The 24,287-nt window shown below is 46.1% G+C and overlaps 1 protein-coding gene across 10 annotated transcripts in view; it reads right to left on the bottom strand.

Annotated features, from left to right (window-relative positions):
• Nucleotides 1–20,227: 20,227 nt before the first annotated feature.
• EBF3 (EBF transcription factor 3) overlaps nt 20,228–24,287 on the bottom strand; it is a 114,537-nt gene continuing 110,477 nt past the window's right edge. For 3 of the 10 annotated variants that reach the window (XM_061191924.1, XM_061191934.1, XM_061191971.1), the window contains 3 exons: nt 23,159–23,347; nt 22,567–22,764; nt 20,228–20,277 (listed from right to left, as the gene is read on the bottom strand). In XM_061191924.1, coding sequence (XP_061047907.1) covers nt 20,246–20,277; nt 22,567–22,764; nt 23,159–23,347 — 419 coding nt within the window. In that variant the 3' untranslated portion in view covers nt 20,228–20,245. Of the gene's footprint in view, nt 20,278–21,387; nt 21,501–22,566; nt 22,765–23,158; nt 23,348–24,287 lie in introns of all 10 variants that reach the window. The other 7 variants (XM_061191943.1, XM_061191952.1, XM_061191961.1 and 4 more) reach the window with 4 other exon arrangements.

The following is a 24,287-nucleotide window of genomic DNA, read 5'->3' as shown; positions in this document are numbered from 1 at the left end:
GCGAGGGGCCCTGCTGTCGCCACGATGCCGGCAACTGTCTTCCCACCAGGTCTGGGGCCCCTTGCAGGCTGGGCTGGCCTTCCTCGTGTTCGAAGCTTTAGCCCCTCAGTGCTGACGGACATGAGACCTGAGAAGCGGTGTTGGCTCGCCTGCGGGTGAGTACATGCAGGCACAGGACACAGTCACTGCTGGAGAGAACAGTGTGGCGGTTTCTCACAAAGCTGAACCTTCTCTTGCCATATGATCCAGCAGTCACGCCCTTTGGTAGTTACCCAAAGAGCTGAAAACTTATGTCCACACAGAAACCTGCCTGGGAATGTTCATAACAGCTTTACCCATAATTGCTGAAACTCAGAAGCAACCAAGATTAGGTGAATGGCTTAGTAAACTGTGGTGTGTCCAGACGGTGGCATATTATTCAGCGCTGAAAAGAAACGAGCTCTCAAGAGATGACTAGATGTGGAGAAAACTTCAGTGCATATTCAGAGTGAAAGGAGCCAATCTGTAAAGGCTACTTATTGCATGATTCCACCTATATGACATTTTGGAAAAGGCAAAACTATGGAGACAGTAAAAAGACCAGTGGTTGCCAGGGACTGGGCAGAGAGAAGGGGTGAATAGAATAGGCAGGGCACAGAGTATTTTTAGGGCAGTGAAACTGTTCTCTGTGATGGTGGCTGCATGTCATTATACACTTGTCCAAACCCATCGAATGTACGACACCGAAGTGAACCCTAACGTAAACTCTGGACTTTGGGTGATCATGATGTGTCAGTGGAGGTTCATTAATTCTAACAGAATGTACCACTCCGGTGGGGGGTGTGCATTACGGGAGAGGCTGTGCTTGTGTGGGCGCAGGGGGGGTAGGGAGCATCTCTGTACCTCCCACTCAATTTTGCTGTGAACCTAAAACTGATATTTTTTTAAAATAGCCGATTTAAAACACACGCCATTCCCAGCAGGCACTGTCCTACCCCGGCCATGGCCTCCAGTGTTTAGTTGGTAAATACGCCTCCCAGAAGGCTGGTCACCTTGGCTAGAGTCCCCACTCTCCTTCCTTCCCAGCCGGTGACCAAGCACATCTTCGAATCGACGCGTAGAGACTAGAGGAGGTGGATGGGGGGTGTGGCTCTGGTCCCTTCCTAGTGGACAAGGCCGGTTTGTGGGGTGGGCGTGGGGCCGGAGCCCCCTGCTTCCTCTGAGATGGTCTCTGCATCATGAGGCACGCCCAGGGTGTGTGCAGCAGGGCCAGAGAGGCCCGCCTTCGTGTGACTTTACCTCCGCCCCACCTGTCTTTCCATCAGGGCAAAGCCTTCCCGGATTTAGCAGAAGGTTGACCCTCTGCCGTGGTGTCCGGCGTTCACGTGCTCTGTGTTGCCCGCTGATGTGTCTTGTTTAGGACAGATTGGAAGATGCGGGGTCAGCATGGCCAGCCAAGGCCGTCTTCAAGGCCTGCTTGATTTGTTGAGGTTCCTCTGAGGCTGTATTCTTTCTTCAGACTATTAGTGTCTGAACCAGATCATGGCAAATGCTGGTCTGGGAAAATCAGGCACGAGTGTCCTCACAGAAGGGAGGATCCTGGACGGCCCTTCTTTGCAGGATGTGCTGTTTGAAGCCCAGTGCTCTGACCACGTGAACCACCTTCCAGCCCAGTTCCAAACCAGCTACTCAGGAGCGGCCACACGCCCAGCCGGGAGGCGCCACCTAGATGCTGAAAAGTAGACGCGGGTGCCTGAGGCGCTGCCGTCTCCTGCCTGGGCGGCCAGCAGGCCCCTGCACCTTTCCCGGTACAGAGATGTCCCGCAAGTGGGCGGTGGACAGTGGCGATGGGACCACTACCCAAAAGACTCCACCAGAGGCGGGAGGGAGCTATCAAAGTACTAGGATAAAATATAAGAAAAATTTGCTTGTAAATCCTAGGACGGAGAATATCATCAGAAGCAAAGAACCAGAAACCATAAAGGAAAAGATTGACTTACAGGTGGACAGGGCAGGGACGGAGAGGGAGAGAAGCCCAGAGCAAAGCCGATGACTTAGAGAAGGTATTTGGGACATATAAATAGGCAAAGAGGTAAGAGCCATAAAATACAAAGAGCTCCTGCAAGTTAGTAAGAAAAAGACAAACAACCCAATAGAAAAAATGAGCAAATGATATGAACAGGCACTTCACAGAAGAAATACAAATGGTGCACAAATATATGAAAATATACTAAACCTACTAGTAACTAGAACAATGCCATTAAAGCAGTAAGATAACATTGTTACCAATTATATTAGCAAAAATTTTGACTGATAACAGGTTCCCTGGAATACAAGTCTGTCAGAAGCAGTAAATGTTTGTCTCTGATTCACAGCTATATTCCTAGCACCTAGAACAGTGCCAGGCACCTAATAGGCATGCAATAAATTTTTAAATTTTTTTTTAATTGCTGAAATATACATAACATTTACCATTTTAACCATTTCTAAGATTACAGTTCAGTGGCAGTCAACATTCACATTGTGCAACCTTCACCACTGTCCATCTCCAGACTTTTTCATCTTGCAAACCTGGAACTCTGTCCCCATCAAACACTGACTCCTCATTCCCTTCCCCAGCCCCTGGCCCCATCATCTACTTTCTGTTTCTGTAAATTTGACTAACCTGGGTTCCTCATATAAGTGGAATCATAAACTATTTGTCCTTTTATGACAATAAATATTTTTAAATGCAGGCAGGAATGAATTATTTATTATGGGTGAAGGGGTGGTGAAATAGATATTTTCGGTTTCCTTCCATTTTTTCCAGTTTTATTGGGGTATAATTGACATATAATGTTGTGTACGTTTAAGGTGTATAACCATGATTTGAAATATGTATATGTTGTGAAATACTTCCACAGTGAGTTTAGTTAACATCTATCACTTCACACAAGTCACAAAAAAATTTTTCCTTATGATGCGAACTTTTAAGATCTACTCTCTTAGCAGCTTTCAAATATACAAAATGGTTGTGTTAGCCATAGTCAACATGTTGTACATTACGTCCCCAGAACTTATTTGTCTTATAGCTTACAAAATGGAAGTTTGTACCATTTGACCACCTTCATCCAATTCCCCCAGCCCTCCACCTCTGGCAACCACAAATCTGCTCCGTTTCTACGAGTTTGGTCACATCTAAGGGAGATCATACAGTATTTGTCTTTCTCTGTCTGACTTATTTCACTTAGCGTAAGGCCCTCAAGGTCCATCCATATTGTCACAAAGGGCAGGATTTCCTTATTTTTTATGGCTGAATAGTTCCATTATTCCATTATATATTTATACTGGATTACTGTAATGAAATACTAGTATTCCATTATATAGATACAGATCTATCTTACATTTCCATTTTGTATATATTCGTTATATATATGTATGTATGTATCTCACGTTCCCATTTATATGTATTTTTCCCATTATGTTCTTAATTTGTTCACCTGTCATTGGACACTTTTACCTTGTTCCCAGGTCTTGGCTGTTGTAAATAATGTGGCAGTGAACATGGGAGTGCAGATATCTCTTCAGAACAGTGACTTCTTTTCCTTTAGATATGTATCCAGAAGTGGAAATGCTAGATCATATGGTAGCTCTATTTTTAATTCTTTGAGGAACCTCCATACTGTTCTCCATAGTGGCTGCACCAATTTACATTCCCACCAACAGTGCTCAAGGGTTCCCTTCTCTCCACATCCTCACCAGCATTTGTTATCGCCTGTCTTTTTGATGATGGCCAGTCTGAGAGGTGTGAGGGGACACCTCATTGTGGTTTTGATTTGCATTTTCCTGATGATTAGTAGTGTTGAGCAGCTTTTCACCTATCTGTCAGCCATTTGAATATTTTCTTTGGAAAAATTTCTGTTCAACTCCTTGGTCCATGTTTTAATTGGATTATTTGGGAGGGGGCTGCTATTGAGTTTTATGAATTCCTCATATATTTTGGATATTAACCCCTTATCAGATGTGTTTGCAAACATTTTCTTCCATTCCGTAGGTTGTCTTTTCACTTTGTTGATGATTTCTTTTGATGTACAGAAGCTTTTTAGTTTGATGTAGTCCCACTTGTTTATTTTTTATTTTGTTGCTTGTGCTTTAGGTGTCATATCCAAAAAAATCGTTGCCAACACCCATGTCAAGGAAATTTTCCCTATGTTTTCTTCTAAGAGTTTTATGGTTTCTGGTCTTACATTTAAGTCTTCAATGCATTTTGAGTTAATTTTTGTGAGTGGTATAATTTAGAGGTCTAGTTTCATTCTTTTACATGAGAATTTCCAGTTTTCCAGCACCATTTATTGGAGAGGCTGTCTTTTCCCCATCATATATTCTTAGGTCCTTTCTCATAAATTAATTGACCATATATGCATGGGTTTATTTCTGGGCTGTCTATGCTGCTCCATTGATGTCTGTGTTTGTTTTTAATGCCATTACCATACTCTTTTGATTACTATGGCTTTGTAATATAGTTTGAAATCAGGGCCCGTGATACCTCCAGCTTTGTTCTTCTTTCTCAAGACTGCGTGGCTATTTGAGGTCTTTTATCCATACACATTTTAGGATTTTTTTTTTAATTTCTGTAAAAAAAAAAAATGCCATTGGAAGCTTGATAGTGACATTGAACCTATAGATGGCTTTGGGTAGTATGGACATTTTAACAATATTAATTCTTCCAATGCATGAACACAGGATATTTTCCCACCTGTTTATGTCTTCTTCACTTTCTCTCAATATCTTAATAGCTTTCAGTGTAGAGATCTTTCACCTCCTTGGTTTCATTTATTCCTATGTATTTTATTGGTTTTGATGCTATTGTAAATGAGATTGTTTTATTTATTTATTTTTCAGATAATTCATTGTTAGTTTACAGAAATGCTACTAATTATTGTGTGTTGATTTTGTATTCTGCAATTTTACGGAATTTGTTGATTAGCTCTAGCAGATTTTTGGTGGGGTCTTTAGGGTTTCCTATATGTAAAATCATGTCATCTGCAAATAGAGACATTTTTACTTCTTTTTTTTTCCAATTCTGATGCCTTTTTTCTTTTTCTTGCCTGATTGCTGTGGCTTGGACTGCCAGAAATAGATATTTTCTTATGTGTTGGTGATTGAGAGTATTTGGCAATACCTATCCAAATTTAAAGTTCATTTAAAAAGCGAACCAACAGTACCACTTCAGGGACTGCTCCATGCAGAAATATTGATTTATGCACAAAGACATAAATACAAGAATGTTCTCTGTTAGTTTTTTATGTAAACTTGTTATTGAAGTATAACGTTATTACTAAGAAACTCAAGAACCATAAGCATTGAGCTCTGTGGCTTTGTACGAAGCAAACATAGCAGGATCCCTTGTACTACCCCACCCAAGGGAACCTCAGTTCTGACCTTTCACACCACTGACTCACATTTTGCCCTTTCGAACTTTATATGAATGGACATCAGATGATGTGTTCTCTTTTGTGCCTGGCTTCTTTCAATGGACATGACGTTAGAGTCATCCAAGTGAATGCACGTAGTGGTGGAAGATTTATTCTCATTGTTGTATAGAATATTTGTATTGTATGAACGTGCCACAATTTTACTTATTCATTTTGCTCTTGATGGAGGTGTTTCCAGTTTGGGGCTATTAAAAATGGTGCTGCTCAGGGAAATTTCGGGAGGCGATGGATACCTTGATTATAGTGATGGTTTCACAGACACATGCATATATCCAAACTCATCAAATTGTGTACATTAAATGTGTGCATTTTTTGTATATCACTTATACCTCAATAAAGGTGTTAAAATAGTGCTGCTGTTAACACTGCTGTTGGTGTGTTTTAGTGAGTGTGTGTGCACATTGCTGTGGGCGTATGCCTAGCAGTGGGGTTGCTGAGTTGTAATGTTCAGTGTTCAGTAGATAAGTGTCTACCCTAGTATGTGTACCAATTTACACTCCCGCCAGCAGTGCATAAGAGTTCCCATTGATACACGTATTCCCCAAAGCAAGACATTGTCTGTACTTTCATAATTAGCCATTCTGGTGGAGGTGTAGTAGTATCACTTTGTGGTTTAATTTTCTTTTTCCTGATGGTTAATGAAGTTTAGCATCTTTTTTATATTTATTGGCCATGTGAATATCCGGTTTTTGTGAGTTGCCTTTTCAAGTCTTCTGTCCATTTTTCTATTAAACCGTCTGCTTCTACTTATTGATGTTCTTTATATTCTGATATGAGTTCTTTGTCAGTTATATATCTTGCAAATATCTTCTCCCACTCTGTGGCTTGCCTTTTTATTCTGTTAAAGGTATCGTTTTGAAGAATAGAATTTCTTAATTTTAATGTAGTCAAATTTATCAATATTTTATTTTATAGTTGAAGGTTTTGTGTCCTGCTTAGTGTATCTCTGCCTGTCACAAGTTTATAAAGATATTCTCCTGTGTTTTCGTCTAAAAACGCTATTGTTTTGTCTTTCACATTTAGCTACAGATCTGTGTGGACTTGATTTTTGTGTGGTGTCTGAGGTAGGGGGTCAAGGTTTATTTTGTTCGGGAGACAGAGCCAGTTGACTCAGTATCACATGTTGACCCAACTTCACTTTGTCACATGGGTGGTTCTGTTTCTGGACTTTTGATGTATCCTTGCACCAATAACACACTGCATCAGTTATTAGTTTTAAAATAAGCCTTGATAGCTGATGGTCTAAGTTTGCCAGTTTTATGTTTCTTCAAGATTACCTTGATTATCCTTGGCCCTTTGCATGTCTGAATAAATTTTATAATCAGCTTGTTAATTTCCACAAAAGTACACCTGCTGATATTTGTATTGTGTTTAATCTACAGATGAATTTTGGGAGAATTTACCTCTTTATACTACTGAGTTTTTTTAAACCCATGAATATAGTATATCCCTATAATTATTTAGACCTTTTCATCTTTTCTCCATTATGTTTTGTGGTTTTCAGGGTACCAGTTTTGAACAACTTTTTAAAAATAATATCTTTAAATTGTTTTCATTGTATACTTTTTGTTGCTATAGCATTGTTTTCAGTAGCAAAGAATAGGAACCTTTTCAGCAGGGGGCTGGCTAAGTAGATGTGCTTTCATCTCTACAGTAGAGTTCTCTTCAGCCACTGGAAAGAACGGGGTGGATCCCCGTGCACCGTCAGGGAAGGTTATTGAGGGAATGCGATGCAGAGCAATATAAAAATCATGATCCGTGTTAGGGTTTTTGTTTTTTTGGTTTTTTTTTAATTACATGGAAATGTCTATTTCTAAAGTCCTTAGAACAAGGTCTAAAAAAGAGTGACAGCCCATTGGTAAAAATGTATCTACTTGGCAAGAGGAGAGGTTTAGGCAAAGCTGGGATAAAGGAGGATTAACCTTGTCTTCCAATCCATGTTCATTGCTTTTATTTTCACAATAAGCCTGGATTACAAGAAAGCAAGAAAAAATGGATTATTATCTACTTAATGCCTGTCTTGCGTTGGCCCAGGACCTGGACCACAGTGAGGCCTCCACAAACTCTGGGGCCCACTTGGCCCCAGGGAGGCTGTAGGTCTGACTCAGGAGTTCTTTTCTTGTTGTTCTGTTACTTTGAAGAGTGTATATTGTAAACTAACACAAAACCTGTGCGCTATGGAGCAAAGCTCTACGAGATGATGAAAAAAACTGAATTCTCAACAGGCCAACATGGACTCATGTTAAACCACATATCCTGAGCATAGAAGCAGGTGCCTCAGTCCAGGGGTCCTTTCTCTTTTCTGTGCTGTGGACCCCTGTGTCAGCCTGGCGAAACCCCTACACCCCTTTCTCAGAACTGCGTTTTTAAATGCATAAAATAAAACACATAGGGTTACAAAGAAAATTAATTCTACTGAATAGTTATCAAAACTTTAAAAAATCAAATCTGTGATATTGTTATATAAGTGCTTCTTCAATATTAAATAACAAGATCTAACAATGGGTCTGTTAATTACCAGAATTCTGAAGTCATGATAACCATAAACAATCTTTCAACATCTCTGCAAAAAGTCCCTGGAACTGCTAAAATGACTGTGGTTTGTCGCCTATATTCATAATGGAAGGAAATGCTAAACTTTGTGGAAGTTAGTGGAAGTAGAGATGTGATTTGTTTCCTGTTCAAGTTCATGGGCCCCCACCAAGGTTGAAGACATGCTGAAGAATACTGTGTCCTTGAAAGTTTGGTTTACAAAAGCTGGGGCGCTGGGGGTGCAGCAGTAATCCAAGCAGACAAGCCTCCTCCTCGAGGCTTGTGGTCTGGTGGGTGACAATACACAAGTTAATTAAGTAAAGCCTATACTTTAGTGAATGGTGTAAGTGCCAAGGGGAAAGATTAAATAAAAGGGAGGGGGGAGGCATGTGGGTGATGGTTGGGGTGGGGTGTCAATTTTAGTTGGGGCAGCAGGGACCTCTCCCTGGGGATGGGGGCGAGACCTCAGTGAGGGGACCAGAGCAGATGCTTTTGCAGAAGAGAGTTCCAGGGAGAGGGAACAGCAGGTGCGAAGCCTCAGACAGGAGTTCACGTTCAAGGGATGTACAGTAGTGAGTGCCCTGGAGCTTGGGCAGCTGGAGAGGGAGTGGGGCGTGACCGGTGGCGTGGCTGACTGTGTGTCCTCGTGGCACTGGAAGGGGACCCCTGTAGTGAAGGTGGTCTGCCTTTACTGTTAAAGGGCCCTCTGGCTGCTGTGCTGAAGGAGAGCCGGGACAGGAGGAGAAGCCGCGGGACTGGTTAGGAGGCTCAACCTTGAACAAGGGAAGCGCTGATGCGGCTCAGACCAGGGTGGCAGGAGTGGGATCCATTGAGATTCCTGATGTCCATCTTAACGAGACAAGTTCTAAAGAAATCTGAGAAACAGGGCAATGAAGTTTAAAAAAGTAGGACTGAGTATTCTGGAATGTTTGGAACCTATTGAAACAGTTTTTTAAAACTATCCTTAAAGGAATTTTCTTTTTTCCTTTAAGAAAAATCTAACTTAGGAATGACCCCAGATGAGGCACCCTGTGTATGCGTGTTTTGCAAGCAGCCTTGAGAGGAACGAAGCAGGCAGAATGTAGGCCAGGGCTGGGGCAGACCATCCCACCTGGGCCATGGAGGGCCAGACTGGGGCGGGCAGGGACCTGGACCTGCATTGCCTCACCCCAGGCAGGAGTCGAGGGCCGTGATCTTGACTTCCGTGACCTGGAGATGCTGAGTAGGGTCCTATGTGACTGCCTCCCCTTCTAAGGTATGTGGACTCCAAGCGGCCCCTCCCGGGGAGCAGACGGGTGGGAGGGACCCTTGCCCCACACAGGGGGAAGACTGCAAGGAATCCAGTGGTTCCTGTGTGCTGACCTGGGACTTGAGTCCTACCAGCTTTCTCCAGGAAATAGTTTCCCCAGAAAACCAAAAACCTTAAGAGTAGTTCTCCATGGAAAGCAATACTGGTTTTTTGGGTTTTTTTTTTTTTTTTTGATGCTTTGATAAAACCACAAGACTTTTTTATAACAATTTATTGAGAAGTAATTCACATACCATACAATTCGCCCATTTAAAATGTACAATTCATTGGTTTTTAGTGTATTCACAGATATGAACAACCATCACCCCAGTCAATCTTAGAATGTTTGTTTCATCTCAGAAAGAAACCCACCCCCCCACCACCACCATGTCTCTTTAACTATCATCCCCTAACCCCTCATGTTCCCCAGGTCTAAACAATCACTGATCTATTTTCTGTCTATGTGGATTTGCCTAGTCTATGTGGATTTGCCTATTCTGGACATTTCCTATAAATGGAAACATATAACGTGTTTTTTTGTGACTGGCTTCCTTCACTTAGCATAATGTTTTCAAAGTTCATCCATGTTGTAGCATGTGTCAGCACTTCATTCCCTTTACGGCTGAATAATATTTCATTGTATGACTATACCAAATTTTGAAAATCCATTCATAATTGACATTGGGTTATTTATACATTTTGGCTGCTATGAATAATGCTGCTATAAATGTTCACGTGCAAGTTTTTGCATGAATGTATTTTCGTTTCTCTTGGGTGTGTCCCTAGGAGTGGAAATACTGGTAACTCTGTTTTTAACCATTTGAGAAACCTCTGCACTGTTTAAAGTGGCTGCACCATCTCCTACTAGCAGTTATATGAGGGTTCTTATTTCTCCACATCCTCGTCAACACTTGCGTCTGTCTGACTTTTTCATTATTGCTATCCCAGTGGGTGTGAAGTGGAATCTTATTATGGTTTTGATTTGCATTTCCCTGATGACTGGTGGTGTTGAGCGTCTTTTCATGTGTTTATTGGCCATCTGTATATTTTCTTTGAAGCAATGTCTATTCAAATCATTTGCCCATTTTTAAATTGAGTCATTTGTCTTATTATTATTTGTAAGTGTAAATGTTCTTTCTATTTCTAGATACAAGTCCCTTGTCAGATATATGATTTTCAAGTATTGATAGTTTCTCCCATTCTGTGGGTTGTCTTTTTACTTTCTTGATGTTGTCTTTTTACTTTCTTGATAGTGTCTTTTGAAACATAGGTGTTTTTAGTTTTGATGAAGTCCGTTTTATCCATTTTTTTCTTTTGTGACTCATGCTTTTGGTGTCACATCTAAGATGTGTCACATCTATTGTGTCTTGTACAATTGCCAAATTCGTGTCACATTCATTGTCAAATCTGAAATCATGAAGATACTCCTGTGTTTTCTTCTAAGAGTTTTATAGTTTTAGCTCTTACCTTTAGGTCTTTGTTCCATTTTGACTTAATTTTTGTATATGGTGTGAGGTAGGAGTCCAATTTCATTCTTTCACTTTGTGGCTCTCCCATTGACCGTTTGTTGAAGAGACTATTCTTTTCACAGTGAATCATCTTCGCACCCTTGCTGAAAATCAGTTGGCCATACATATGTAGGATTATTTCTGGACTCTCAATTCTATTCCATTGATCTGTATGTCTAGCCTATGCCAGCACCATACTGTCTTGATTTCTGTTTCTTTGTAGTAAGTTTTAAAATAGGAAAGTGGGAGTCTTCCAACTTTGTTCTTCTTTTGCAAGATGGTTGGCTGTTTTTGGTCCTGTGCAATCAATACCATATGAACTTCAGGATCACCTTGTCAGTTTCTGTGAAGAAGCCAGCTGTGACTCTGAAAGGGGTTCCATTGAATCTGTAAATTAATTAAGGAGCATTGTCATCTTAACAGTATTGTCTCCCAGTCCATGGACATGGGATGCTTTCCATTTACTTAGATCTTTTTAAATTTCTTTCAGTGATAAAGACCTTTCATAAGTCTTTTTGAAGGCATCTCGAGTGCTTCTGGACAGCTGATCTTTTCAGAGTGCCTGCTCTACCAACTCCCTGCAAGAGAGGATGCAAAGTTCAAGGTCTCTACCTTGTCTGTGGCATTGATGCAGACTGAGGTGAACAAACCCGAGGAGTTAGATGGAAGGAAATTGGGTTTGGCTTTTGTTTCAACCTTTAAAGGCCCTCCTGCCTCCTGCAAGTCCCAGCCCTCACCAGCCACCCAGACAGATGGCTTCTCATCACTCCATCTTATTGCTACTTCAGTTCAGAGGTCCTGGGAGTTCTCTTGACTTTGATTTTAACACTGCCTCTTCCCTTTGTCCCTGAAACTATTCCTCTCTTTCTCGCGGCTGGGGAGTCATCGTATCTTAGGGTCCCCAACCATCCTGGTTTGCACTTTCACGTGTGTGAGGAGGGAGTCACTTCATTTACCGTGTGCATATCCACACACTCAGCACAACTCATGGAAAAGACCACCCTTCCCCATTGCATTGCAGTGTCACTTTTGTTACAAATCAGATGACCATGTACGTGGAGTCTGCTTCTGAACTTTATATTCCATTAGGTCATTTGTCTAGTCTTGTTCCAGCACCCCACTGTCTTAATTACTATAGTCTCATAAGAAATCTTGTTTGCACAGTGTTAGGGACTGAATGTTTGTGTCCCCCCCCAATTCATATGTTGAAGCCCTAACCTCCAATGTGATGGTATTTGGAAGTGGGGCCTGAGATTACACTGACTTTATAGATCATTTTAGGGAGAATTGGCATCTTTTCAGTATGTAGTTTTCCAATCCATGAATATGGTATATGCGTCCATTTATTAAGATTTTCAAAAATTTCTCTCAACAATTTTGTGGTTTCCTGTGCAGACATCTTGCATAACTTTGGTAGCTTTCTTTCTAGCTGTTGATATTTTTACAATATTGTAAACTGTATCATTTTAAAACAACTGTCATTGTTATAGAAATATGGTTGTATATTGACCTTGTATTCGTCAGTCTTGCTAAATTTCACTTATTAAATTTAATACTTCTCAAGTTCTTTTAGATTTTTTTATAACACTAACTTTAAAATACTTTTTCTCCCTAATTTGGTCAGTAATTGTTTGGTTGCAAGCAACAGAAATCCCTTCAAGGAAGTTCAAGTAAAAGTGAAGTTAGTATCAGACCCCAAAAGATGCTGGGAAAGCCAGGAGCAGGGAGTCGAGCTGGGCTTCATGGGAATCTCTCCCTCAGGTCCTGTCTCTCTTGACCCTGTGGCCGCAGGCTCCACCCCTCTGTGCACCTCTCCAGTCCTGCACTCTCAGAGGGTGGACCCGTTTCCTGGTCTCTGGTCTCCTGCTACTATGTCAGTCTCAACTCTACTTCCACGTGGCCTTGTGACGCCAGCACCCGCAGTACATCCGGCCTCAGTGTCCTAGAACAACTGGATTGTCTCCAAACGAGGTGCCCTTGCCTCCTCACCGGCAGCAAGAGGCAGGGTGGTGAGTCGGTAGCACGGGAGTGTTTTCCCCAGGACCCTGCATGTCTGTTTGACAGAAAACTTGGAAAGCATGCATGTAACATGTAAGCTTTCACCTCCCAAGTATACCTGCTATTGCTGTAATTCTAACTAATATTTTTTCTAAATATATATGTTTTTCCTTCTTGCCTTCTCGCTACATAGAAATTTACAAATTTGAATTATGTATACAGTATTATATGCTTGCTTCACTTAATTTTATGTCATTACTATTTACCATTTCATTAAATGTACTTCAAAAACATGATCTTAATAGCTTAATAGAATATATAATATTCGATTATATGGCTATACCATAATTCAATGAACAATTCCTATTTTTAGACTTTTGGGTTCTTTACAGTTTTTTTTTAAAATAAATATTACTATGGTGAGCAGTCTTGCACTTAAAGTCTTGTCTAATCTCTGATAATTTCCTTAAGATTGATTCCTGGAAGTGGAATTAGTGGGTCAAAAGATATGAACATTGTTAAGTCTCTTGATACAATGTCAAATTTATTTCTAGAAGGGTTGCACTGGTTTGCTCTTCTTTCTACAACTCTAAGAATGCCCATTTCTCCATCAACAGGATTGAGTATTAGCTTTTAAGAAAAATCTTTTCTAATTTAATAGGTGAAAAAACTTTTTCATCTCACTTTAATTTGATATGCATTTTTAAGAGATGTTGAGTATATTTTCCAAGTTTACTGATCACTTGTATTGACTGAATTTGCCCATTTTTCTCCAGAATGTCCTTCTAGTCTTACTGATTTGCAAAAGCTCATTGCATACTGAGAAGATAAACCCTTTGTGGCAGGACCCTTTCTGTCTCCCCTGGTGGCTGCAGCCCCACGCCAGCCTGAGCTCTGCTGGTCCCACAGTCATGGAAGAAGGCAGTGAAGAGCTTGGTCCCTTGTAGGAGGGAACGTGTCAGGTGAGTGAGCTGTGGTCCATGGCCACCATCAGCACAGCGGTGGGCGTGGTCTGAGGGGCAGGGTGATGCCTGCTGTGCTGGTGTTTGCTTCTGATACTTTGTTTCTGTTTTGCCCAGTGCCTCTGACTGTTGTGGTTCATTCTGACTCTACCACCCAGATCTTCTCCGTTCATCATGTCCTTGTCCTGTCCCCATTGTCATCTTGAATGGTGACAAGATTTTACTGAGCCCTGGCTGGGGGTTGGCCAAAGGGCTCAGCGCTTGCAGTCCAGTCCCTCGGTGGCCCCAGCCTGTCCCTCTCCTGTCCCTGCGCCGGGTGAATGGCTCCCCTGCCTGCACTGCACATGCCACGTGGACCCAAGGGGCACCTGCTACACACAGGCGTCCAGTTTCCCCAGCCATGTGGGTCCACCATGTGGACCATGAGGTGACCTGAGAACAGCAGGTATGAAGCACTCGGGAGCAGCTCTTTGCCAGCCTCCTGTATGTTGCAAAGGCCCCGGGGACCTGAGCCTCTGCCCTTGGTTTCGGGTCTGTGAGCCGGTGACATTGGTCGTGCCCTGTGCTCCAGCTAATACTGGGCCGGACAGACCAGTTTCCATCTCACAGCCTGTCCAGGTGGCCTGGCTGAGCCAGGCCCCTCGAGCCCTGGGGCACGTGCCCTCCTGACTTGGCTGGGAGGGAGGTGTGGTGGTTCTCACTCCATCCAGATGGCCTCGCTCTCTCTCTCTCTCTCTCTCTCTCTCTCTCTCTCTCTAATTCCTGAAGGTCTCTGAAGCCTAAATCATGGGAAAGAACAGAGGGTTTGGAGACAGGAGACTTTTTTTGGCATCGGGCCCTGGTCCTTCCAGCCTTGTGACCTTGGGCCGGTCACCTGCCCCCTGCGAACTGAAGTGTTGTCACCCGAGAGAGGGGAGCCAGATCCAGCACAGAGCCCCACGGGTCAGCCAAACAGGATCCTGTGACAGGTGTCCCTCGACCCTCCGGTGCCACGTGTGGGTGAGGCACGACGCTTATCTGCTATTTGGAAAGGTGTTGGGTATTCTGCTCGCTGAGAAATTGTATTTTAAGAGGTGGTTTCTGAGGAATCTTGAACCAAAAGTGATGTTCACTTCCCTCCTGAAGTAGTGCCTACCCCGATCTTGTCCCGAGCCCCATCCTTCCGACGGACCCACACTGAGTCCCGGATGCTCGGTGGTACACCGCAGCCTCGACCGGGTGCCCTCGACGTAGAGATAGGAAGGTGAGGAAAGCACGGCCTTGTCTTGTCCTCAGAAAACTCAGAGTCCTTCCAGGGTACAACAGGAGACCCCTGGGAGGCAGCAGCTGTAGAAGCCTCCCTGGGAGAACTCCCAGGGCCGGCTGCGCTCAGGAGTGAACACCTGGGCTCAGACTGGATGGCCGAGTGGGACTGGCCGTGTTTTCTCTCCACCCCACATCGTAAGCTCTCGGGGTGTAGGGCACGCTCCACGTGGCCCCACGTGGCGTGGCACAGAGCAGATCCAGGGCGTGGCGGGTGCGAACCAAAACTCACTGCAATCCCAAGAGAACGTGTCTCTGTTGGCCGCCCTCAGCGGATCATGACTGCAGACCTAGAAATCACTGTGGGTTCCACCGAGGATGTCCCCGGGTTAAGCCTCAGCTGGACTCAGAGCTGACGGGCACCTGCCGCCGTCGTGGGTCCACTTTGCCAGACCCGGGCGGTGGGGAGACCGCGTCTGAGTCTGCACAGGGTCCGGAGCCGCTCCCGTTTGTCCCCAGGCCGGGGGCTGGGAGCCGTGTGCGTGCTGGCTCCCCGGCCCCGGCCCGGCAGCCCACTCCCCGTGAAACCCACAGCCCTATACTGGGGATGACAAATGACCAAAAAATCAATTTGTAATCTGATTGGAGGTTTTTGATTTCCTCTGATGAGTTTAAATTTCATTAAAAGCAACCTTATTCCAACATAAAAGGAATCCTTGAAGGGTAAAGCAGGGGATTGTCTCACCGAGTATAAAGCATCCCGACTCTTTTGTGTGATTTATTCATCGCGTTAATTGTGAGGGCCAACCCGGGGTGTCCGTTGGCAGCTGTGCCGTTATCAGGGCCTGGGATCGGCCGGGCGGGCTCAAAGCACAAGGACTCACATTCAAAACTCGCTCTTTGGCATATTGACACTTGAGTTATCAACAACTCTTATTATCTGCTGGGAGGGAGCTGGCAGCTCGTGGGGACAGAAGGAGCCACAAATCCCGCCGCAGCCGCCCCTCTGCATTCTCTTAATTGTGTGTATTCTCTGGAAAAAGTGATCATCGCAGCCTCTTGTCTTGATGAGAAATTGACATTTTCTGAGAACTTCTCTGGGTGCCGAGTGGGGAGATAAGGCCGGAGTTGTTTTAGAGGAGGGCGGGCGTTCCTTCCTTTCAGGGGCCTCTTTATTGCTCCTGTTGACCCGCTTGATGAGTATGGATTTCATGAGGTCTTTTTCAGCATTTGAACTATAAAAGGTTCAGAATGACACCACCCCTTATAGACAAAAGATAACCTTGCCCTTTGAATATATCGATTCTTTATTAACTAGGCTGTTTAATGCAATGAAATGAGGCATTAGATTGAAGCCCATTTCAAGTGCTTTGAATAATCTTTAAAAGCTTGGAAGACCCTGGAAGGTGGCCTGACAATAATTGGCACACATTTGGAGAGAATGCAGTTCTCAATTCGGATTCAAAACACAAACATAAAATAATTTCCCTCCCCACTGGTCACAGGGCCCAGGCAAGCAGCTCAGAGAGGCAGCCCCTGCCACGCCCCAGAGCAGGCATTGCTGGCACCGGCTCAGAGTAGGGAAGGAGGTGAGGTTGGTCCCCAGCACGCAGGGAATTGGGGTGGGGGGCCGGCTGCAGCCTTGTACCCCATGAGCCTCTTTCTTTGCTGTCTCTTTAAGGCTGAAACGAGAATGCAGTCAGAGGAACCTGATTGTCATTGACAGGAGAAAAAGGTATTCACACGTTTCTTTATGTTTTGAATAATCATTCCCTGTTTTGCTCGGCAGAACAAGTAATTAAGATGACATTTGTGAGTACTAATTTGGATCACACTTATGTGTATGTGTTGGAGAGCTGCAAGCCAAAACATGCAAAACCAGCCTTTCATTGAGGAACAAATGAAAACTACAGAATGAAACGGAGTGGGGCTGCTGAAAAGGCACAGGAGCCGAGCGGAGCTGCAAAAAATCAGAGCCCCGGTGCTGTCGGCGCATCTCATTAGAGCCGTGCCATTGGCCACACCTCTGTGCGGCCCAGGGGCAGGCGCAGCGCATGGGGTCTGTCACACCACGGCCGTGGACCTGCCGTTGGCGACAGTGTCCCTCAGGTCAGGGTTCAGTGGCACTGGTGTCCGGAGCCCTGGTGCCTGCCCGTCCGACCGGAGCTTTCCGAGCTGGATCTTGTCCCGGTGGAGCACGGTGACAGGGACAGAGGAGCACACGTCTGGAGTAGCCAGAGTGCTTGCCCTCTACCTGCCAGACCTCCAGTTCAGAAGCAGGGGCTGAGGCAGGAGGGGCAGGGGCAGGGCTGACCAAGCCCCCAGCGAGTCTCGACACTGTCTATGGGCCACGGTGCTGCCGTGGCCCCCAGGTCTGACCCACAGTCACGTTCCGATGTACCGGCGGGCGTGCAAAGCACGTACAGGTGGCCCCTCTGGGGACCAGAGGCATCTGAGTAACTACAAGGAACTCTCCGTGCAGCTTAGATGAGCGTTTGCGGGCGGATAACCTTGGAGAAGGTTCTTCTATGAACCGTTTTCATCCTGGCCAAGAGAGCTCTGGGAGTGCAGATCAACCCCACCCACCCGGCCAACGTAACTGTTGCGTGTTTAGCAAAGCCAGTTTAATAATCAAAACAGATCAAATTACCCAAAGTGAAATTCACAGACAAGAAATACTTTAATTAAATATTGTGTAAAATGAACATTTTTATACAGTTAAATATCTGAAAAAATGTACAGATAAAACAATCTTATTGTAGGGTCTTTAACAGTAAAATCTACCATTTAGTGGAGCGCTCAGTTTTGAGACGATGAAGCCATGAGGGCGACTAATTAATCTAAAACACAAACCAAGCGCAGGGACGAGGAGACTTGCGAACGTCCTTAACGTGTACACGTGAGCTCGTTTTTAGATCAAACCCTTACTTATACAAAATAAAACGGAGGCAACTGAGTTCCAAAGTGACTCCTCAGGCTGGTCACAGGGCCAGAGTGTGACCCGCTAACCCCTGGGGACGTTCTGATTCTTTGATTTAGTCCCTTGAATGGACACTTTCTTAAGTCCTGCATTGTTTTGTTTTGGTTTTTGTCAAGAAGATTTTTTAAAGTCCCTCCTTTTTGTTTTAGATTTGTCTTCTGCTGCAGTTTGCAAAAAGTTTGCTGTGCTGTGTCTGCAAAGGGAAAAAAAAAAACGACCCTCTTGGTCTCACCGCAGGTTTGGCATGAACAGGTACGGTGTCTGAAGGAGGTCATTCCAGTTTAAACAGTACAGACAGTGCTGCTGGGTTCTGACCACAAAAAACGTATTGTTAAAAAGGAATTTTAAACGAGGGGTGACTGTGGGTCCCCTGAAGCCTCTCTGAATCGGAGGGGGGCTTGGGAGGACACAGGACACAGCAGAACCAGATGCAGAAAGGAGTGACACAGGGGTCTCCGGGCTTGTGCGTGTGTGTGTTTTACACCGTAAATCTCCAAATGAAATACTGATTAACAATTGTGGGGTAAGCCTGTGATCAAATAGCACAAAGGTTCTTTAAAGAAGTCCACTTTTAAGGCATCAGAGAAGTTAATGTGGCAAACATTTTAATTAAAACATCAGAAGTATATTTTATTTTAAACTTTAGGCCTCTGAATTTTTCCAGTAAACACAGTTCAGCTATGTGGCAAAGTCATGGGTGGCAGCTAAAATGACTTTTTACATTCTACAAAAAAAATAAAACAAAAGGAGGACACAGCCCCAAACGGGGTCGCCTCTTTGTGGCCGCTCCACATGCACGGAATCTACGAGGGTTTGTCACAGCGGGTGGCACCGTTTTGTTGTGACTATACAACGAACTTCTTTTTTCTTCTTCAAAAGTATTTGTTCAGATAACTTAAAAATAATATAAAAATAAACAATGAATTTGACTTTTCCTCAAAAAAAAAAAAAAAAAAAGGACGGAAAGTCTAAACAAACAATAGCAAATTTTGGAAGTACAAATGAAATGCAAGGATGCTGGTTCACTGAACGAAACAGATCAAACAGTTCTTGGCTTTAATGCTCTTCCCAGCATCACAACACCAGGCCATGATCAAAAACCAACGCAGACAAGAAAAAGGAACCGAAAATGGTGGGAAAAGCAATGTACAAAATTTCAAAGATAAATACAATATTTATAATTGATATGTTACAAAATAAAGTCCCTTAGCAACAGCAAGTGTTCGTGGAAAAGTAAGTAAGTGTTGAATGGAGACCATTTTATTCCTTATAAGACGCATAAGGAATAAAACTCGTTTTTTTTTTCTAAATATTTAAGTGGATCTGAAAAAAATTCAAGACAAGTGTATAAATATTTAGCTACAACTTTGGCAAAATCACAAAAGTCTACAATTTTATAACCACATACAAAACACATCAGGGAAGAAGGATCTAGAAGTCAAAAGGACAATTTCTGGTACAAGAAACATGGACCTCACAGTAGCCTAAGAATGCAATAGTATACAGTGCTAGCAAAAGTTGAAAAAAATGTCGCAGATCACACTTGCTTAACAGGAAGCTCTAGCAGTGGGAGAATATTTTAACCAACAGACAGTAGCATTTTTTTTTTCCTCTGTCAGTGTGCTTGTTGAAGGCAAGAGAATTCAATATCAAAGTTACAATTTCTAACTACAATAAGTTACAAAGTTTCGTTTCATTAAGATGAAGTTAAGCAACAATAAACCCTCCCTCCCCCCCTGCCACCCCAATTCTCCTAATCATATAGTCTTCCTTTCTTCCAGTTTGATGGCTCAGACCTCCTTGGCCCCCTTTTGTCACCACAAAAAAATATTTCACATTATAGAGATACACAACCATTGTGAATCTAAGTATGAGTACAGAAAAATGTTTGGAGGCGTTTTTCATCAGTGTTTCATGATCATCAAAATGGTGCATTCACAAAGTTTCTCCCAACACATAGCAAGTACTAGACATAGCCAAGACGGAGTCAGAAACTTTATACAAAATAGGCATCGCTTTGTTCTCCTTATTCTTCAGGACTGAGAAATGTGAAAATATGAGAAAAGTTCAGTCAATAAAATGGAATTGTTCATGAAGAAGTACGTCGTTTGTGTGTTGATTCTTAATAGTTTAAATAAAATCTTTAGACAAAGTCTTTTGTAGCATTTCAACCGCTGCTGATGTACTGAAGACACGGTCTCCATCAGCACCTCTTATGTACTAACGTGTCCCCTGAAGTCCGTCCTTGGATGCTGGGCGCGGCGGGAGGTAACAAGCGCCCCTCACATTGGCGGGACTACCAGCCCAGACATAGCTGAAAGAGAGAGGGGGCAGGTCAGGGGCGCCTCTCACCGGGGTGGGGGGCTGGGGGGGGCCTCCCTGGGCTTCGGTCGGCAGTGACAGTGGGTCTGCACAATCCTCCGTTAACCAGCCGTGGGCTCGGTTACGGCACCTACTTCAGGGGGTGTGGGGTGCTCGTGGGGGACAGGTCCCCGGGGTCCTCGCCTCCACGACCTCACGTGGCAAAGGGAAAGGCTCTGGCCTTTCTGGGTGTGAAGGGGCCGCTGCCCACACACGTCAGTGGCCGGCTTATAGCAGACGGAGGCCCAGACTCCCCGGAGGCCACCTCCGTCGACAGATGCCGAACCAACCCGGTCACTTCTGTGACGCCAGCCAAGGCCGGCTCTCGGGCCGCTGGGACCCGGGCACAGCTCTCGCTCCCTAAGTAAGTAAGTCCGTCAAACTGGACACGCCTCGGGTTCCCCTCTGCTCTCAGCCCCTGCCTTGGACCTTCCGCTGATCGTTCTGTATCGTAATGGTGAGTCGCGGACCTGCCAAGATCAAAGCCACTCACAGCCCACCTGATTGCAATCTCAGGGCCAAGGGCCCTCAAGAGACCCAAGTCACGGCTCCACCATAGGGAGCGCGTCCTTCCTCCTCGTGGAGGGAAAGAGAAACTTGGGCCAAGATGCCAAGCGCAGCAGGTGCTTCCCAGTGAACTCCGGGTACAGATGTCATCTAAAATCTCGTAACTTTAGTGTTTTGTTCAATTTTTGTCAGAGTGATCATTCTCATTAATTTATGTATAACATATTAATACATCTGTTCACGTAGTGATGGGAGCTTCAATTTCTCAGTTCATTAATTTCAGCACTATTAATTTATCTCCGACTCACCGTTACAACTTTATGGTTTGGAAGACCTGTGTGTGTACACACGGCTTACGTGGCGCCACCTCTCAATGGGCCCCGGCACCAAGTGGACGGCAGGCAGGGCCGTGGCACCCAGCCACCTGCCTCTTAAGCACCTGTGGTCTGGTGACCGCTGCTGGCTTGCAGGCCAGTCGGCGGCCCTTCGGGGCTGGGCGTCCCTCTCACGCTAACAGGTGTTGTGCAGACAATTATTTCAAATCAATCACTGATACCTTTCCAGTTCCTTTTTTGAGCATTAGTTCATCAAAGTGAAATATGCCACCGACTTCACAAAAGGGCCAGTTTGTCTTCTCCACGGTAGCGTCCTCAGCACCCAGCAGAGAGCCTGGCACATAGTAGGCGCTCAGTAAATACTGGTTGAATGGATTCATTTTTTTAAAGGAGTAACTGGATTTGGTTTTCACCGGGAGGAGCATATACCAAAGGTGGTGTCTGAAAGAGGCCAGATGACGGCCACTTAATTAATTTCAGAGCCTGTGGGCCTCAGTCAGTCACCAAGAGCCACGGGCAAGCTCACGGGGCCTAGGGGCCCTCACGCAGCCCCGCCTGCCACTCGCACCACCAGCCACTGCCCAGAGGGCCCCAGCACTGGGCAGGCGCTGGGTGCCCGCTCCGCGCGGCCCCGTCTGTGGGCAGCTGTGCCAGGCGGGGCCTCCCGCTGCCCTTGGGCGGGACCTTCTCCCTCTCGCGTCTTTGAAAGAAATCTCCTGGAAAACCAACTCCCATGCAGCACTGGTGCACGCACGGCCCCGAGTCTAGGTGCACGCGCCCTTCTGAGGACAACACAGCCTCGTGCGCCCCGTGGTCCGTTAGACCAGGTTGAGAATAAAGGCTCAGGCTCGGGACAGTGAGAACGGGCCAGTTTCGAGGCGGGCGCTGCAGGCGGCACCGTGACCCACCACCCCAGGCCTGAGGCTGTCCCACTGCCTTGTGAGTCAGGGGAGCGACAGGCTTGCGCCTGCCCACGCTCTCGGCTGCACGGGATGGAACCCGGGCCCCGCTGCCTTCACCACGGCCCGTTCTCCTTCCCTTGCGGGTTCCACTCCCTGCAGGTATGGGCCGCTTTACCGTGGGGACACTTAAGTCACGTTGGAAGGATGAGGAAACGGGTTTCATCCACCAAGAGGAAGAATCCGGTCGTGGGGACTGAACGAGGGGGGTCGTTTCCAGGAGCAGCGGGTTGGGGGGTGGGTGTCGCACTGCGGCAGACGGAGGAGAACATGCAACAGCCAGGGCTGCCCTGCCGGGAGCCCGCGGGTGAGCCCGGGGGAAGGTCGGAGCTCCCGCCCCCAGGGAGAGCCCCTCACTCCAGCCCTGCGGCCCAGCCTGGCCTGCCCCGGGGCCCTCCGGGCGCTCCCAGGCCGCGGCCTCAGGCCAGCGCGCACCCTCACCTTGCAGTCCGTTCCCGTTGGCGCTGGTGCAGGAAGGAGGAGGGGAAGCTTGGGGCCGGACCACGGGCGCGAAGGCGCTCTTTTGTTTCACTGCAGAGATGACATTGGCAGGTGAGAATGAGAAAATGCCGTGTGTACTGCTACAGTTTGAAGGGAGGGTGACCGAAGAGGCTGCCATGGTAGGGCTGGACGGCACTACTGCAACAAAGCAAACATGGTCAGGACGCGCGACGCCGGGCACGGCCACACGACAGAGAGAGCTCCAGGGCCTCGCCTGGAGCGTCGGGCCAACAGAGCAAGCACGAGATGTTTCTGGCTTGGCCACTCTCTGGATAACAGGCAAACTCTCGCGTTGGACTTTCGTTTCCAATTGGGCGGCCTCATTTGGTGCCGATTTTGTTTGGGTTTCCAATGTGACCGCGTGGGGCCCGTTTTAGGTCAATTTACTGTCGTCACGTGGACGCCCAGCCTCCAGAGCCACCCTTCCTTTTATCCAGTAGCTCACACCACAGAACATCCAAGCAACGCACACATTTGACTTTGCAGCGAATATGAATCTGTGTGATGACGGGTGACAAAAACAGACACTTACTGCCGTAGGGAGAGTTAGCGGAGGAGCCATTAAGAAATCCAGGCGAGCCCGGGACCCCTAGATTGGCCATGGCGCCACTTCCATATCCATTCATGCTAGTGCTGACTGTGTTGTAATTGGACTGCTGGGGAGTACTGCTGGGGACGTATCCTCGCGGGGACACGCTGCTTGTATTGCGACTGTAGCCGACTGTTAAAATCCCCCCCCGGCCAAAAATAACATTATTATCAGGGAGAGACACTTGGGGGGGGGGTTTCCCCGCAAACCTCTATCATCTATTAAACGCTTTTAATTGACCGTATGCTTTCCTCCAGCCCCAGCGCCTCTCGCCAGCTCAGATAACCTTGTCACGCCAGCCCTGCTCGAGCATCCTCGCCGAGCCCCGTCCTGTCTCCGGCGGCCTCGGCAGCCGGCCCAAGCGCACTTCGATCTAACCGTCAGCGGCTTTCACGTTCCTCTTTAGAAGCAATTATCAACGGCGCGATTCCTGGGCTGTCCCCCCGCGCTAGGTGAGCTTTCGGCCTCTGCAGACCTTCAAATGCCACGGCTGACAAGGAGAGCTTGTTTGTGGCCGTAAGTCCCCAGGAAAGGCTGTTCTGGGGTCTTCATCTCTATGGCTGCTATTTCTGTCGGCGTGGGGAGGGGGAGCGGGAGCCTTGCTCCCGCCGCGGGATGAGGGTGAACGGAAGCCGAGCGGCCGTACGGGGAGGTGCTTTCTGAGATCGCTGCCTGCACAGGCTTTAGAGCGGCCGGAAAAGGATAAGGTGCATGTGGGGAGCGGGCGCTTCTCTCCGTGTACTCCTTCCAGGCTCAGAAACCAAATCCCACCCCCCGACCCCTGTGCAGCGCATCCAGGAGGGGCCCGCGGCTCCCTACGTCACAGCTATCCTAGGGCTTATCCCAGCCTTTCCAGAAAAGCAAAGCCCCTTAGGAATCAGTTCAAGGAAACAGCTAGCAAATACCAGTAAACCGTGTGGCAGCCACTGTGGCTGCTGCCTCAGGTTTCTGGGTTCTCTGAGCATGCTCTGCCCGAGGGCCTCTCTGAACAAAGCTGCAGAGCCCGGGGCGCTGCCCATGTCCCCGCCGGCCTCAGGGCACAGTCAGCCGCAGCTAAGTCCCACCATCCCGG

The sequence above is a fragment of the Eubalaena glacialis genome, chromosome 1 (assembly GCF_028564815.1).
Source record: "Eubalaena glacialis isolate mEubGla1 chromosome 1, mEubGla1.1.hap2.+ XY, whole genome shotgun sequence".
NCBI lineage: Eukaryota > Metazoa > Chordata > Mammalia > Artiodactyla > Balaenidae > Eubalaena > Eubalaena glacialis.
The sequence above is the reverse complement of the archived record's forward strand: the minus strand, read 5'-3'. Positions and strand labels throughout refer to the sequence as shown.